The 16,438-nt window shown below is 37.6% G+C and overlaps 1 protein-coding gene across 3 annotated transcripts in view; it reads right to left on the bottom strand.

Moving 5' to 3' along the window:
* Positions 1-1,125: 1,125 nt before the first annotated feature.
* Positions 1,126-16,438, bottom strand: part of MBTPS2 (membrane bound transcription factor peptidase, site 2) — a 38,852-nt gene continuing 23,539 nt past the window's right edge. For 2 of the 3 annotated variants that reach the window (XM_074814658.1, XM_074814657.1), the window contains exons 9-11: positions 14,885-15,080; positions 8,481-8,556; positions 1,126-7,162 (exon numbers count right to left, since the gene is read on the bottom strand). In XM_074814658.1, coding sequence (XP_074670759.1) covers positions 6,940-7,162; positions 8,481-8,556; positions 14,885-15,080 — 495 coding nt within the window. In that variant the 3' untranslated portion in view covers positions 1,126-6,939. Of the gene's footprint in view, positions 7,163-8,475; positions 8,557-14,688; positions 14,753-14,884; positions 15,081-16,438 lie in introns of those variants that run through there. The other variant, XM_074814659.1, reaches the window with a different exon arrangement.

Below are 16,438 nucleotides of genomic sequence, written 5' to 3' on the forward strand. Positions count from 1 at the left end.
GACATTAAGACATCACTGATTTTATTTTAGACTACAGAACATACAGAATCAGAATAAGGATAACATTTTCAAAATCAGCAGAAAAGCCTCAGGACCCTCATAGAAATTTAAATGCTTTAGAAAGAATAATCTATTGTCTCTACCTTTAACGTGGGTAATATTAAGAGAAAAAAAAAGCCATCTCCTCATGCAAGTATTCAGAAAATTGCATAGCGACCAATCTGGGAAATCCTACCAAATGTGTCCAATCTGTGCTTTGTGCCTATTTCTCATGGTAATCTTTTATCTGGGAACAAAGCCACGCTTGCTGAAACAGCTCTGCTTGTACAAAGTAACAGCTTTGTCCAATGAGCAACAAAGGACAACTTAGTTCTCAGTACAAATAACCTGGCTAACTCTAGATAAGCTTGCTCAAGAAACAGAGAAATAAAGCTTCATTTTTAAATAAAGGTAATCCTCCTGGTTACACCACGCTAATGCAGCCCTAGATAGCACCCGGATACCTAAGTAAACTTGTTCAGAACTAGCCAGGATACATGCCCAGCTCTGGGTTGGCCTGTATATACAAATCAAAAGGTTCTGATATATAACATCACCTTAATGTCATTTGAAGATTTGACTTTTCAAGTTCTTCACATAGGACTGGCCTTAACATCCAGAGAGGTGTTAACTTACCTTGACATGCCGTGTCAAATATTTCACTACAAACCAAGCTAACAGAAGTCCATAACTCCATAAGAACAGAATTACACAGGAACTAAGCCACGAGAAAGGCATGTGCTCCTCCTATAAGGCAGTCACTATGCACCTTGGTCACATTAAAGTGAAGCTAGCTTTAGTCCAGAACGACGTGCAGCTGTGCGTCTGGATGTACTTCTATTATAACTCAAACTATTACTGTGATAACCTGTTAAATGAGGGAAAGTAAAGTGATAGTTATTATTCATTTTAGATGGTGGTCAGATACTGAAAAGGATAGTGGTACATTGTGGTACCTTGTCAGTACCCAGTGAGAGAATATAAATTACATACGAAGAGTAAGAGAATATATGAGAGAATACGGTAATTGACACAAATAGGAATTATGTCACTCTTACCTTATTTTTAAAAACAGATTTAAGCACATTAACAATCAAACAATGAATTTATTTGCAGGATACATTTATCATACATAGAAAACAATACTTATTGTTTGGTTGATTAAATAGAGAAAAAAAGCAAAACAAAAACACAATACATTATTCAAAGTGTTCCATATATTTGTTAGCTGACATTTTCAAAATGAAGCTTTCTTTTTTTTCTTTTTTTTTTTTTTTTAAAAACATGATCATGAACAATGCATAGTGGGAACAAAGGGTCTAGAAATCTAACATTCCACAGCTGTGAGTCAGTGTGAAAAATAAGGCTATGTAGAGGGAAAAAACCCACAGTGAATTTCAAAACAATACATATTCCATTGACAGGCTTCAGATAAGATCATCTGAGTATACAAAATTTAAAAGCAAAGTTTTGTAAGGAGAAGAGGAATTTAAAACATTAAGAAACAACTTGGGAGGGAAGAAACTAGATTTCTCTAGTGATGGCTTGGAAATAGCCTCCTAACTTTCAAACTAATATCAAGTGAAGATCAATTACACTATGATGCTGTAAAAAACAACCCAAGATGAACATCTAGGGGTGAGAGATACCCAAATCCATTTTACTAAATAAACTACAACTACCCGTACCACTTATTCAGCACATATTTATCAATGGAATGACACAGTGTTTTTAAAAAAAAAAAAAAGTTTGATCACCAGTCACTGAATGATTCAGTGAAGGGCTGGAAAACATATCTGCATGCTCTGAAATGTTAATTACAAGTTCTTTTCACGTTTCATGCCAATGTAAATGGAATGAATGGAATTGCAGTGTCATATCCTGCTCTTTGTTCCTGCCTTTCACACTGGGTCAGCAGCTTGAAGGTTTCATACAGCTGCCATAAACTGAGGTTCTTCACTGCCCTTAGTCACTGCCATCTGCTCTTCACATGATTGTAGTGGCTGAGTCCAAGGAACAAGAAAGAATTGCAGAGCTGCCGTTTTCTGGCAGTCTCTAGTACAATGCTTCCCAAATGCTGCATTAATACAGGCTACGTACCCCACATAACTCAGCCACACTAAATAACTAATCTGTATATCATTACATAAAATTCAGGACAAGGAGGGTATAAAATAACTGCTGATACTGGATCTTACCTGAGTTAGATTCAGCTTCCTTACACAGGTCACAAGAACAAAGCTGAGGCAAGACTGGTTTGTCTGAATGCAGGTGTATAGAATGCATATTTTACAAATAACTATTTCTAGAGTTTAACTCACATCTTTTAAAATCAATTAAATACAGTCTAGGCTACATAAACCTTTATAACCCTTCGTCATCTGTCATAAATGATATTCAGATACAAATTCAGATCTTTCAGATAGAAGAAATACAGAATTTATTTAAAAAAATATTTGCTACAGGTCACCCTTTGCCATCATGCAAAATGTATAGGAAATTATTGGGAAAACTTGGATTGCTGATGTTCTAAACTGAACAAAAATATATCCTTATTTCAAGAAAGCTGAAACACCCCAACTGCCACAGGGAGGTCTGTCCTGGAAACATTATTCAGTATACTCTACACAGTCTCACTCACCCCCAGTTATCATTCAGAACAGCACAAATAGCAGCATTTAGAGAGTAATAAATTCTAAGGTTGACCTCTTTTAGTTGCCCTGAAAAATCTGTGTTTACCATGCTTGTAGCTGAGGCCTCACAGAAAGCAAGAAACATTTTAAATCAGCTAAACAAAACTTAGGCAGCTGTGGCTACATTATGTCTATCGCTTGTCTTCTGTTAATAAAGAAGTTAGATCAGTTATGTGAGAAAAACAAACTTGTAATTTTAAAATCCAGAGAAAGCCATGGAATTCATAGAGAGAAGGAAAGAGAAAAAAAGCCTACATTGCAGAGTATGGAGGACTGCTGTAATTTATTCCTAAAAAAGCAGCAATACAGACTGTGGCTGTGAACGCACCTATTATATGTATGTATGCATGTATGTACACACGTATACACAAACAGAATCGTCATCACTGAAAAAAATAACTCTCAATACAGTTGGCTGTTTCATTCTAAATAAAGAGGATGAGTTAACAGATTTTCTACTGTGGCTTACAAATTTGGGCTGACTAATCTGCAAGTTTGACTATACTTTTTCTAGTGAAGTCTCTCTCATTTAACTTGTACAGAAGCAAGCTGGTTTTAATTTCCTAGTTAGCAAAGAGTGTATAACATCCCACATGCTAACAAGTTAGCCATTTTCATGTCGTATCATGCATTATCAGAACATGCTATGGAAGTCTTTGCTGATATAAAAAAAAATCTCATGAAAACCAAATCAGAACAATGACTGATTATAATTATGGAATTCTTCTGGCAATTTTCAAGTAAAAGCTATGAATAACACTATCTAATGTTAGACATTACTTTTTCCATCTGATACAGATTTAAAATGCATAGTAGTACATAAATAGCAGTATCCATCCAATCTTTTAGAGTGTTCTGTTTTACACTCTGGTCAATATGCCCTATAATTATATTGATGGATTCTGTATTAAAGAACACATTACATTCTGAAGCACTAATTAGAATGAGAAATGGTAAGATTTCATTTTAAGGAAAGGCTTCCTTTCAATTTTTACAAAAACAGAAATAGAAGAAACATCACAAATACTCCAGAGTAAAAATCCAACACACAGAAACCATTGTTTCCTTCTGTGTTCTCTTTTGCTAAACAAACAAAACTCCAGCAAAACCCCTCCTAATAACTGTGTGTATGGCACCTGCTTATCAGAATGTAATCCATATGTTAGGATTATAGGAGAATGAAATGCATCCACTGAACAACTTTTTCTTCAGAGAGTGGTCTAACTTAACTATTACCTTTGTCCACAGGTAGTCTAAGATGTGCTGGGTCACTATTCATACCCAGATTGCTTACAGTCTTGATTCAAAGCACCTACACATATCTAAATCAACCCTTTCAGCACATGGAGAAATGGACCCTTGAATTATTTTTAAATTTTTAAACACTTCTAGTACCACCTCTCCTGTATAGGATAACCAGGGTCTTTACAGTGTACTAGTGTGGCTGTTTTGCTAAAACCATGACTGATGTCTTCTCTACCTTCTTTTTGATTATAACTGTGGCTTTCAGTGATTGTCTAAAGTAAAATAAAATGGATTTAGTTTTCTTTGATAAAACATCATGTTTTAGTTAGCACATTAAATAACCAGGAACAACCTGCCAGCCTCATTATAGTAGATGTAACTTGTGTATGTTAATTCAGAAACTTTGTTTTTTCAAATTTCTTGCCTGCATTTCCAGGAGGGGTACTATGCTAAAAGATTGTCCCAAGCAGTTGTAGTCAACATGAATATATAAAGTATCAAACTTGAAATGTTTTTCACACAGTATTTCTGAAGTCACCATAGATGCATCTGTTGTTGCTTCAGATAACGACAGCACTGCAACTGTGATACATAAATAGTAACCGTTTAGAAAAGTAAATATTCTGTCTTACTAAATTGCATTAAAACTCCTAAGTGCAAATTAATTTTGTGCACTGTAGATTGGACAAGACACAGAGACAGAGGAAAGTGGCACAGAGCCACTGAAAGGAAGAGCTCAGATTAGTAAGCAGCCACTTGGGTGAGTGAGCAGGCTTCTGGAGCATAGCCGCAGAGCCAGGCTTTGTGCAAGATCCAGGCTGCTCCTATCCCTCCTGTCCATGGAGGGATGGCAGAGTGGCCCATCAGAACTGCTACCCTGAAACTTTTGTATGTTTCCAGGAGTGATGATAAGTTAGACTTTCAGGGTCTCTCTGGAAGAAAGAGAAGCCCGCTGGCAATTTCCGATAGTTTGTTTTTCCTTTCTCAGACTCTGTGCGACTTTTAGCAGTCCCCAAAGGGACAAACTCATACTGGATTGACTGGAGGATTTACTCTCTCTTACTGGGATCTGTGCTGACATACCTGGGTTGAAATGATTGAAAATGAGAGGCACGGGCCTGCTACCCCACAGAGGTGAACTTCAAGAGGCCCACCCAGCCTGTGACAGCACTGGAGTAAACTAACACAACAACAAATAAACAAACATGCTCTCTCATTACTGCTTGCATCACCGTAAGAAAACACATCTTAAGTAAGTGTGGAGGCTACTGTGCAAAAATGCAGTAACACATTAGCGGGCGAATGCAAACATAGTTATGAATCCATGCAGTAGCACCAGGAATTGGGCTCCAACCCACTTCTAAAATTACCCAGGCTTTTACTACTAGTGCTGAGAGAATCTATGTTAGCTGGTCACAAATGTTTCCATACTCCCCGCAGGCCAGTAGCCGTGAGCTTCACTTCCATTTCAGCTCCTGATGGAAAGGCCATTTCTGTAAAGGAATTCTGAGCTGCAGCAGCTCCTATGGGGACCACTGTACGGGCCAGAAGTTGCATGGTATTATTCAAAATTTCCCTGTTTCAGATATTTAGGCTCCCAAACTAGAGCTTTTTTTTTTTTTTTTTTTTTTAAGTATCAGCCTATATTGAGGCTTTGATTGAACTTATATAAACTAGGCAATATATCACAGGAGGACATGACAGTCAATATATAATCCTATTGGGTACAACATAGTACAGACTTAAAAGAGCTTCAAAGTATGTCAGATATACATCAGCCAGCGAACACTGACTGTTCTTCCACTGTTCATTTAAGAACAAGGATATGGTCTGTATTCATTTCAGAAAGCAAAGCCAAATGTTTAAATAGTTCAATTCACAATCATATTCTTCCTCTAAACAATTCTGATCCAAGACCAGCTTCAGTTAAACATCTTTGTTAGCTATCTTTGAACAGAATGAATCTTAGCAAAGGAAAACAACCCTTTGAAAGACAGAAAACCATCAGTGAGTTACTGTACATAGTACATGCATAGCATCAGAAGATAGACACCATAAAAACAACAGGTTTCACTTTTAACTGTAAACAGGTATAATACAGTATTATTTTCTGAGTAAAACAACACAAACATTACTTATCACTTAGGAATAATTGTGCACAGCATACTTCAGCACTCAGAAACTAAATTTCAGTTATCTTGTAGCTATTGCTGACAAATATTGCCTTTAAAAAACATCTTCAGCTGCGTATGATAATATACAACTCAGTATATAAGAAACACAGACATGTGGGCTTTGTTATCCTCCCACATGCCTCATTCTTAACAGACATCGGCACTTCTCATCTACATCCTGAGGACAACATGGTTCCAGTCATTTTGGCCAGCTGAAAAGGAAAGATACTAACCCATATGGCCTCTCTCCTCATTAACACATGGTAAGCATTTACTTAGCGTTTCACCATTTTGAGATCAGACTCTAAGGCTTCTTAGAGTCCAGTTTGGTAGAATACCAGATTAAAAAAACAAAACAAGACACTCAAGACTATGATTACTGAGAAATGATCAGAGCCCACACAGATTTTCTGACAATTATTCAAATTATAAAATAAAACCTAAGTGTTTTTTCTCCCACTTTACAAATGTTTGAAGCCAAATAATTCCCTTGAGATCTAAATTAATGAAATCTTATGCTTTTCCCTGTGAAACTTTACAATGCAATTTCTCCAAAATTAGTAGTGCTTAAAGAGTATATAAAAAAGTTCCTACTTCTTTCTATTAGATTTCCCATGACCACAGGCACATGTTGTACAGTTTTAAATTAAAACAGCAGCCACCAGTGATTGTTCTTTCACTGTCATTTTAAGGGAATTATTTCAATCTCAGTACTGAACAAGTTTTAAAAGGCAATGGATTCATTATTTCTGTGTACTTTGAGAACTGATAGAAGCACATCCAATGTTCTATCGTGCTGTCACCATCCAAAGTCCCAGTGCAACATTGGCAGCCAGAAGTGCACTACCAGCAAGCAAAATTAAAAAGCCAACAAGCTCTCTGTTTTGTTTTTCTACAATCAGGGAGCTCAGAGTGGCTTCCAGGAATGAATTTAATATCCACTGACCATCCAAAGCGAAGCAGGGTACAGCATTGATAACTGCCAGTGCTCCTGACAGTGAAATTAGATACCTGGTTGACATTAGTTAAGGCTCATGAATAATATCCAAGAAAAGGTAAAAAAAAATTTAATACAAAACATATTTTTTACTTCTAGTATGCAGAGAGAAACATGAGGGGTCTTTTTTTGGTACCATTCTGTTTCACAGAAATTATATGAGTACAGTAAGTTTTACACCATAACATACCAGCTCAGAGAACTGCCTTTATAGATTCACTTGTTTGGATACTTAAACAACCTGCACTCTTCACAACTCAGATGAAAGCAAAGAGATGGAAAACTCACGCTTAATACTGTCCATCTTCCTCCCTTGCTTTGTATGGTTTTGGAGGAAAGTTATAGCTCTGACACCATGCCTGAAGTAAGAAAGAATTCTAGACCTATGACCTAAGTATGAAATAGCTATTAGGAATATTTTCCAAAACACTCCTTCACTGGAGTAACTAAATGGCTAGAATATAATTGGAAATCCGGCCTCTCTCTCCTACTTACCTGTTAGCCAGAAAAATTGACTGGATTTCTGTACGTGCATGCACATGTGAGAATGAGGCAAGGGTAGATCATTTTTATTCTTGGTAAAAGCTTGCTAACTGTAATACCTACCTCCATCCTATAATGGCCAGACAGGAAGACATATGACTCAGAAAGCAGCTGGGTCAGTGTGAGCCTTGGTATGTTCCCAGAAAAGGGGAGCTTATGTAGTGTCTTTACTCCAGTTTTATGGACTACACTAAACTACACTGTTTAATTGTTCTATAGCCGTGCATAAACATTTCAGTTTTCAAGGCTAAGGGTTCTTAGATTAGCCATATTCAAGCCTACTACTCTTTATGGATGCGTATATATCATCTCATTCATTAATAAGCATGTTTTAACTGAATTATCATCCTACTTTTTGAATAGATTGTTTTCTGTTGAAGAAAAAAAAAAAAACAACCAACCATACCCTGTTATTTAGTTCAGTATAATGACCCAAAAATTAGAAAACTCTGACATACCAAAGCTAGCAACATCATCTCCTTTGTCCTGCCATAAATTCAGGTTTACTTTGACTTTCTCATCAGAGCTGTTAATACTCACCCTCAAGAAAGAGTTAAAAAAAGCACCAACCAAAAATATCCTGCTAAGCACAAGAAAGTGAAAGATTTCATTTTGAGCTTGCCACATGGACAATAATCAATGCAGAGATGTGATAAAGATGTCAAAGCCCTACAGAAATGTTTCAGAGCATCCTGTCTAAAATGATATCCAACTGAAATTTTGCTGGGTCACCAAATTCTAAACAGTTCCCTTCTTGCCTTAAAAGAACAAACATACTTCAAAGGATACTTGCAAAATGTCTCTATTACCACAGGCAGATCAATGCTTAGGAAGTTTTGTCGTGGCACAAAACTGCTGAGACTTACTGAAATGAAAATATAAAGATACACAAAACATGAACAGTCAGTTCCAGGATTATATATAACATTTCTTCAAGGATGAATAACCAATCCAAAAACAGTTTTGCTTGAGTTTTGTTTTTAAGAGTGCAGCCATTAAATCTTTCATAAACATGGTCACTATCATAGTAAAATCACTCCACAATATACAATTAGTGTGATTTCAGTAAAAGTAGATGTAAGATACATATTTTCAGAGGCAACTGGACACCTGTAGTCATAAAGACCTCATTGTGCAATTCAAGTCCTTTTCAAAGAAAAACATATAAAAAGAGATTATAGTTACCAGACTTTTTCAACATATGCAGTCCACATGTACACCTTCATATTGTGGGTGCACGTGTACTTTCTCTGAAGGCCATAAAATTCTCTTGCAGTACCTGCAGAAGATCCCCCCAACCTGAGACTGAGCTCATGGTGTATAGGAGCAGAGCAGACAGGGAGCAGAGTTCTGGAGTCACTCTAAGAACGCAAAGGCTAGCAGATGATGCACAGCTGCATTACACACCTTAACACCAGTTAGCCAGTACATAAGTAGCTTCATTTTCTGTCTTCAGATGATACTGTAAGTGACTCCAAGATGTAACTTAGTGCAACTTAAAAACCTGAGAGGTTGGACTCAGCATCCTATAAATAGTGACTGAAAAATTGCAGTGTCAAGCACCACATGACCTTGAAATACTTCTTTAGTACTGTAACTTCTTTGAAGGTGTACATGAAGCTTCAGCTGACTGCATGTCAAATGTTTATGAGACTTCTCAAAGAAAACTTAGGTAGCTTGAGACCTCCCAGAGTGCACTCTTAGTACAGTGATTTCTTTCCTTTCCTACTAGAAGTCTCCACTCATAGCATAGCAGAGTCTTATCTCCAGAAGGAAGAGGTTTAGGTAAATGTCCTGGTTTAGCCAGGATAGGGTTAAGTTTCCGCAGCAGTGGGGGGGAAGCTCTAGCCGGGTTATTCATATACCATGCTGATGTCACCTCCTGGTGCCCAAGCCCGGGAGCACGGGAGAATAGGTGAGCGTGTGTGTTATGCCATCTCTCTGCTCTCACTGCTGTATTGGTAGATATCTTGCTCTGTTCATTGTTATGACTGTTATTGTTATTGTTTGTTTTGTTGCTGTTGCACTGTTGTATTAAACCTCTCCTTATCTCAGCCTCGGGGCTTTGTATTTCACTCCCTTTGTGGGGGAGGGGCAGCGGCCGCGTGGTCTCAGACCCCGGCAGGGACTAAACCACCACAGTAAATTAAGGCAGAATTTGAAAATCACCTTAAGAATGAGCTTGCACAGTATCAACAATAGTCACTCTGTCCCTAGAGAACAATTTCGGATGCAAGTTGAGGCCAGCCACAATGGCCTGAATTTTCCCTACCAACCTGGGAAAAAGTTATAGCTGTAAGAAATACCATCTCCACAGAGATACGCCAAAGCAAGAGTTCAAATCCCACTCAATACAATCATCCCTTGGGAACAGAACAATTTAACCCACCCTTTGAGAAATTTTAAAACCATAGGCTAAGAGAACACTGGGAACCTCACAGCACTAGCACATAACATACCAAAAGTGCTGCTAAGTATATCTTGGTTAAGAGCAAGATCAGATTTCTTCAGGTTCGATAAACAATTCAAGGACACTGGAACAAAGATGATGGGAAAGTAGTTCCAAAGGCACATGAGGCAGAGAACTGGTCCACTCAACCACATAAACACATTTTCTTCTGTTAATAGAGGCCCTTCTGATGATTCAGAAGCGATAATTAGTCTAACCAGCAAGCATACCATGTGATGGAGAGATCTGGATAGCAAGGAATCCTAAAAAAAGAATAGGTTTGGTGTGGCAACAAGCAGAGAACTTTCCAATACCAAAACTGCCACAGCTGTGCCAAGACAGCTTGAAAATCATGTTCTTTCTTACCTTAGCTTAAGAAAGACCTTCGATTTAGGGAACTGAGAAAAAATAAGTAAGTCTGTTGGATTACTGAGTGAAGAACATAACAGACAGAAATCCTGGACACCACTCAGCTCATAAAGTCAGAGGCATCCAAGTCAAGTGATACGCAAAGCAAACAACTCATCAAGCTGAAGGCTGGTATCAGAACATCTGATCAGACCTCTTGTTCATGAGCCAAAATAGCAAAATGGCTGATGCAGCCAGTGTATTCAAAGGTTTCAAAAGACACACACTGCAATATACTGTAATTTCAAAGCTTGACTGCCTCTTGACAAACACCTAATGGCCACTAATAAGTCACCATCCTGAACCTGAAGTTGTGCCTACATTGAGAATGGATCACTTACCTCCTTCCCTCTTTGTTACAACAAACTGTTGTCCCTGACAGCCACTAGACATGGATCTAAACTCCAAACCTTGCTGCTGAAGCTATCTCCAAAACACAAAGAAACTCTTCAGGAAGTTGCTGGACTGAGCTCTAGACACTGTAATAGGAGGCAATTAATTTAGTGGCTGTAATGGATCAAACCTAATGGCAGCAGGCAAATCTGTCCTTCGAGGAACAACAAAAGAATTACAGAAATAATGTTATCTAGGCTTGTCTTCAAAAGACACTGCTGGGAAAAGCTGAACAGCAATGGGTGAGAGAAAACAGTCATTGTTTTCCCACTCTAATTAAAGAATTCTTTGACCTGGAATTAACATTTCTTTTGTTGGCTAATGTTAGATGGTGTTGGCAAATATTGAGAAGAATGCACAACAATTTTAATTAGAAGTGATTTGGAGACTAGGTTGACCAAAGAGCTTTTCAAAACTTCTTCATGGGGGAAAAGGCATGTATGCTATGGAGGAGAGGGACAATACAGCATGAGATATTTCTGTGTGGTCTCCAGAAGAACTATACACGTAATCCTTTAAATATGGGTTGAAAGTAAAGAAGGATCATCCTCAGCAAAAGGGGAAACAAGCATGGAAATACTGAGAAACCAGACCGTACTAGATAGACCTTCATCAGGGATTATGGCTGTTGTTGCCCAAAAAAACTCCCCAAAGCTAGGAAGTGGCTTATTTTTAGAAGATTTGCATACAGCAGCAGTAGGAGAGTGGTCCAGTTTGGGGAAATTATCTTCTAGGTAGGTTCCATCTTATTTTCATGAAAGAAATCTTGCAGTTTTTGATCCCTGATGGCTGATGCAGATACAGTAACATTCAGGGATATGATCTTCCCTCAAGCAGCATGAATTCCAAATGTGAATGTTAGTCACCAGATTCTTGCCAGCCAACAAGGGTGGAAAGGAAGCCAAGATTTTGCAATACCAGAAATGACATGAAGGAATAAAAATCCCCATATAAAATAAAGAGGAAACACTGCAAAGTTGCATGGCAATAGTGACAGGGGTCTCCATTTCAACCTTACATATCATCTGTCCAACACAGGGAGAGCCTCTAGAGCATAACTGGCCTGCTATAAGAAAAGTCTAGAAGTCTTGAATAATACCACATGAATTAAACCCACAGTATGAATTTATATTGGATTACATTAGATATTTTTTACAGAGAGAATGATAATTAAAAGGATTAATCAATGTGTCCATCCTAAACAACATGCATTCCTAATCATTCCTTCTGTTTTAGTTTTGGCCAGATCTCCAGCACTGTAAATTCAATTAGGATTATGATTCTTTACATTTTTTTTTTTTTAATACTGAAAACAAGAGCTACATATAGCATCCATATCAACAGAAAATATTTTTGCTAGGACATTTTACTTTGAGGAAACAGAAGCATTTTATAGAAGTAAGCTGTACAGCCTATTTCTTGTAAACATGGATATAATTTTAAAAATATATTGTATCTGGAAGCTAGCTTCAAATGAAATATGAAATAATTACTGATTCTCCATAAATCAGGACTATCATAACAACAATACAAGCCTAAGTAGAAAATAATACAGGCATAATCTTAGAATGCTTTTTAAACGTTACTTTAGTGACATATCTAGAGAAAGTAAAGTCATAGTACATAGTGCACATAGTGCAAGTCCCCGTATCAGGTCATGTGTTAAATGTAGCACTACTCTAAAAAGTAATGTTTCCTGCAGGCAGAAAGAGCACACTAAGGAATAAGGCATTTCACTAAAACGTATTCTTATTTCAAAATTCACACAGTAGAGGAAGAAATTATTTTCCTTTCCTAACTGTAAGAAAATGGTTACCCCATTCTGATTAGTCACATCTAAGAAAAAAACAAACTCACTCAAACCTGTTGGCCCCAAGTCAGTATTGTACAGTGCAAAGTTAAGTCTGAAATATTTAGAAGTTGTTTCACTGGAATGCATGAAGCTCTTTGATGGTACAGTAGACTACCTGCTGCCCAAGCCAGGATCTTATAATTTTAGCTCTGGTGTTTTATCAAGAGCACAGGTTGCATTTGCAGCAAAGCTTGTAATAAAGTCAAGCTTTTAGCTTTCAAAATAACATGTTCAATGTGCAATTCCTAGGGTACAGTAAATCACTTTAGAATTATATTCCTGTAAATACAGTGTACATTGTATTTTCACACAGTAACTTCTTAAAATAGAACTACCTATTTAGATGCAAAAACATGCTTTTCTGACTTCTGAAAGACTGACACATTTGATTGTTTTGCTGAACTACTGTTCAGTAGGAAACACTAAAACATCATTGGTCTAACATATTGGAAAAGAGAACAATATCAATTGTTCTAGAGTACCTGTAGTTTGTATTGTTAGTGACCAAGAAAGGGAACTTAAAATAATTATCAAACTCTATTCTTAAAATTTGTTGCTCCATTTGGAATAGATGTCATCAAATATAGAACTGTGTGTTGACATGACACAGGTGAACAATGTTTGCCTCCTAAATGGCAAGAGGGCATAAATAACAAGTGAAGTGATCATATTTTAGGCTTAAATGAGGGTATAGTGTAAACAAGTAGAAATAAATAATTTGTCATGGAGTATAAAATATTACCAGCACAGAAAGATAAAGACTGACAGATTAACTAAAAATATGTTTATGAAGAATGCTAATGGATTTACACTACCAGGTTTCATCACTGTTTCTAAAGCTCTTTTGTACCTAATTCCAGTGCTTATTCAGAAAAGTGAAATGCCTTGCCAAGGACGTACTTCGGAATGCCTGAGGTAAAATCTCCCCGAGAGGTATAGCTGTCTGTGAGGAACAGAGGTTCCTCACAGGAAGGACAGTAGTTTAACACTTCATACCTTTTAAAGCCCGTCTGTCCTGGTTTAACCAGGATAGGGTTAAGTTTGCCCAGCAGTGGAGGGGGAGCTCTAGCCGGGTTATTCAGATACCACGAAGATGTCACATCCTGGCGGGTCACATTTCCTGGCGCGGGGAGCGCGGTGCACGCGTGGTTTTGTACATCTGCTCCTCTCACTGCTGTATTTGGTAGCTATTTTGCTCTGTTCATTGCTATCACTATTACTGTTATTGTTATTGTTGTTGTTTGTTGTGTTGCTATTGCATTGTTGTATTAAACCTTTCCTTATTTCAGTCTTGGGGCTTTGTATTTCACTCCCTTTGTGGGGGAGGGGTAGCGGCCGCGTGGTCTCAGACCCCGGCAGGGGCTAAACCACCACACCATCTGAAGCTAATTTTCACCATGCCCCTCAAGCCACTAGGTAGGGGTGTTGGTAAGTTTGTTCATTCTTTCAATACTCGCTGCAAGTGCAGAATTACTTTTCACTTGTATACCTGGCTCAAGGATATAAGCTTGTCTAAAGGAGAGCCATAGCCCATTTCAAAGTACGGAACTAAACTGTTATATGTTATTTAATTTAGGGGACTCAAATAAAAAAAAAAAGAAAAAAAAAAAGGAAAAAACTATGTTGTGATTGTGCTTATGGCCCAGTAGTCATGGGAATCTGTCACAGATGCTTGGATATTAGGTGTGATTTAAGTAGTCATGCTAACATTCCAGGCAAAGGGTTAAAGCGAGATGCCCTAGAGATTTTATGATAGCATTTTGAGAAGTTTATGTGTTAGGAAAATGCAGGTGCCTGGTTCCCATGACTAACCTGAGCGAGATCTGTTATAGAAATAGCCCTTTCATGCTTTTCTGAAAAAACAACCATCTCGTATCACATATGGTTTCTATTACCTTCATAACTCATTGCACTGTGCACTTTCATTTTAGGCCTGAGTAGTCCATGTCTCTCCACTGGCTGCAACAAGAAATGGATTCTGCATTAAACAAGTTAACTGACAAGGGCTCCAAGACCTTGTTCAAGCAGCCAGGCAAAGTAAACCTTATTACAAATCTTTTTTGTTAAACTGTTTTAAAAAATAATACCAACCTGTGTATTGAAGATGCATGGGGTGTCCTACATACAGCATGTCAATATGGGGTGGATGTTTTACCCTGATTAGCCTTGTTTGGTTCTCTAAAGAAGGAGTCACACAAAAGCTTGGAACAAAGTCCTTCTGGCAGTCCATGTTGGTTCGACAAACTTTGCTGGCCTCAATAACTTTTCGTGCTGGCAGACAGGCATACTGCAAAGGGCATTTAAAATGATTATCAAATTTAAAGGTATCTTCCAACAGATCAAAATGAAAGGTATTATATATTCCTTTTTAAAGCAAAGGAAGTGCCTCACTAATATACTACCAGCCCATGAAATCAGATTTGAATTCTGATTTTTGGGGTTTTTTTGTCAAATCCTGCAGAACCTTCACCTGATACATATTCAAACTGTCATTCCATTTTTGGTGGAATGTGGAAGAGAGGGTGTGCACATGTACCAAAAGAAAAGCTAACTATATTTAAGAAGGTACACCCCCCCCCCCCCCAAAAAAATCAAGGCATCTAAACATAATTCAGTGATTTCTAATGTACAGAGCCTGCATCAACATATCAGCAACTTACCTGTTTAAGAAGTTTTAGTCTTCATTGATCTAAAACTTCATGTGACTGAACAAAACCTTATGCTCAGCAAACAAGCCAACAAATCTACCGGCTGTGTGGTAGCTAAGAAACCATTCTCAACTAAGATGAACATAGGACTTAATGCAGTGCTGTGTCCCAAGTCCTACCTATAACACTGTTTCAATCTGCAGTCTGAAAGACCAGATCGTTCTTGCTCCCCACAGGCCAAAGAATACAGTAGAAAGGAACAGGAAATTGGGTTTTCCCAGTCATGTCTCTTGTAAAAGCTCAGTGATAATTTTCCTTTTGTTCTTAAACACAAGCAAGGAAAGTTCTTCATTTAATGTTTGCCTTAGGAAAAAAAAGAAAAAAAAAAGAAAAAAAAAAGGATTTTCTTGCTTTTTAGCTTGATAGTTACACTCCCCATAGATGCATGAGTGTCTGACACTCTCCATTAACCTCAATACAAGCTTCTTCTATTCTAATGCAGGGGAGAGGGCACACTTTCAAATACTACTGCATAGCACTGCAAAGACTATTTAAAATAATTGTTCAAAACCTCACAGCCAGTCTAAGGACACTTGAAGGTCACAGGCTTCTGGATGCTTTTATTTCTTCTCTGTTCCTAAGTAGCAGCTATGAGCTTAAGAATGTCAAAGCTCAGTGGGGTAGCGATTTATCAAATCTTGCAGAACTCCAGGATGTTACCAGCCACTGTCATATTTCAAATGAACTACTGGTCTGTGCTCAATTCTTAGTGGTTAAATACCACAAAAACACCCTGAAGTGGGAAGTTTACCATCGTAGAAACTGTAAACATAGCAGATGTAGGAACAAGAGTTATTTTCATTTCTTTAGGTATTTATCACTAGAGGTCAGAACAATAACAAACTAGTATGTGTAGAAAAGTTTACACAGTTGGTACTTGTGCTCTTTTTCTTGTAAACAGAACTGTTAGAAATATTACATTACTGGATCATATATT

The sequence above is a fragment of the Strix aluco genome, chromosome 2, assembly GCF_031877795.1.
Source record: "Strix aluco isolate bStrAlu1 chromosome 2, bStrAlu1.hap1, whole genome shotgun sequence".
NCBI lineage: Eukaryota > Metazoa > Chordata > Aves > Strigiformes > Strigidae > Strix > Strix aluco.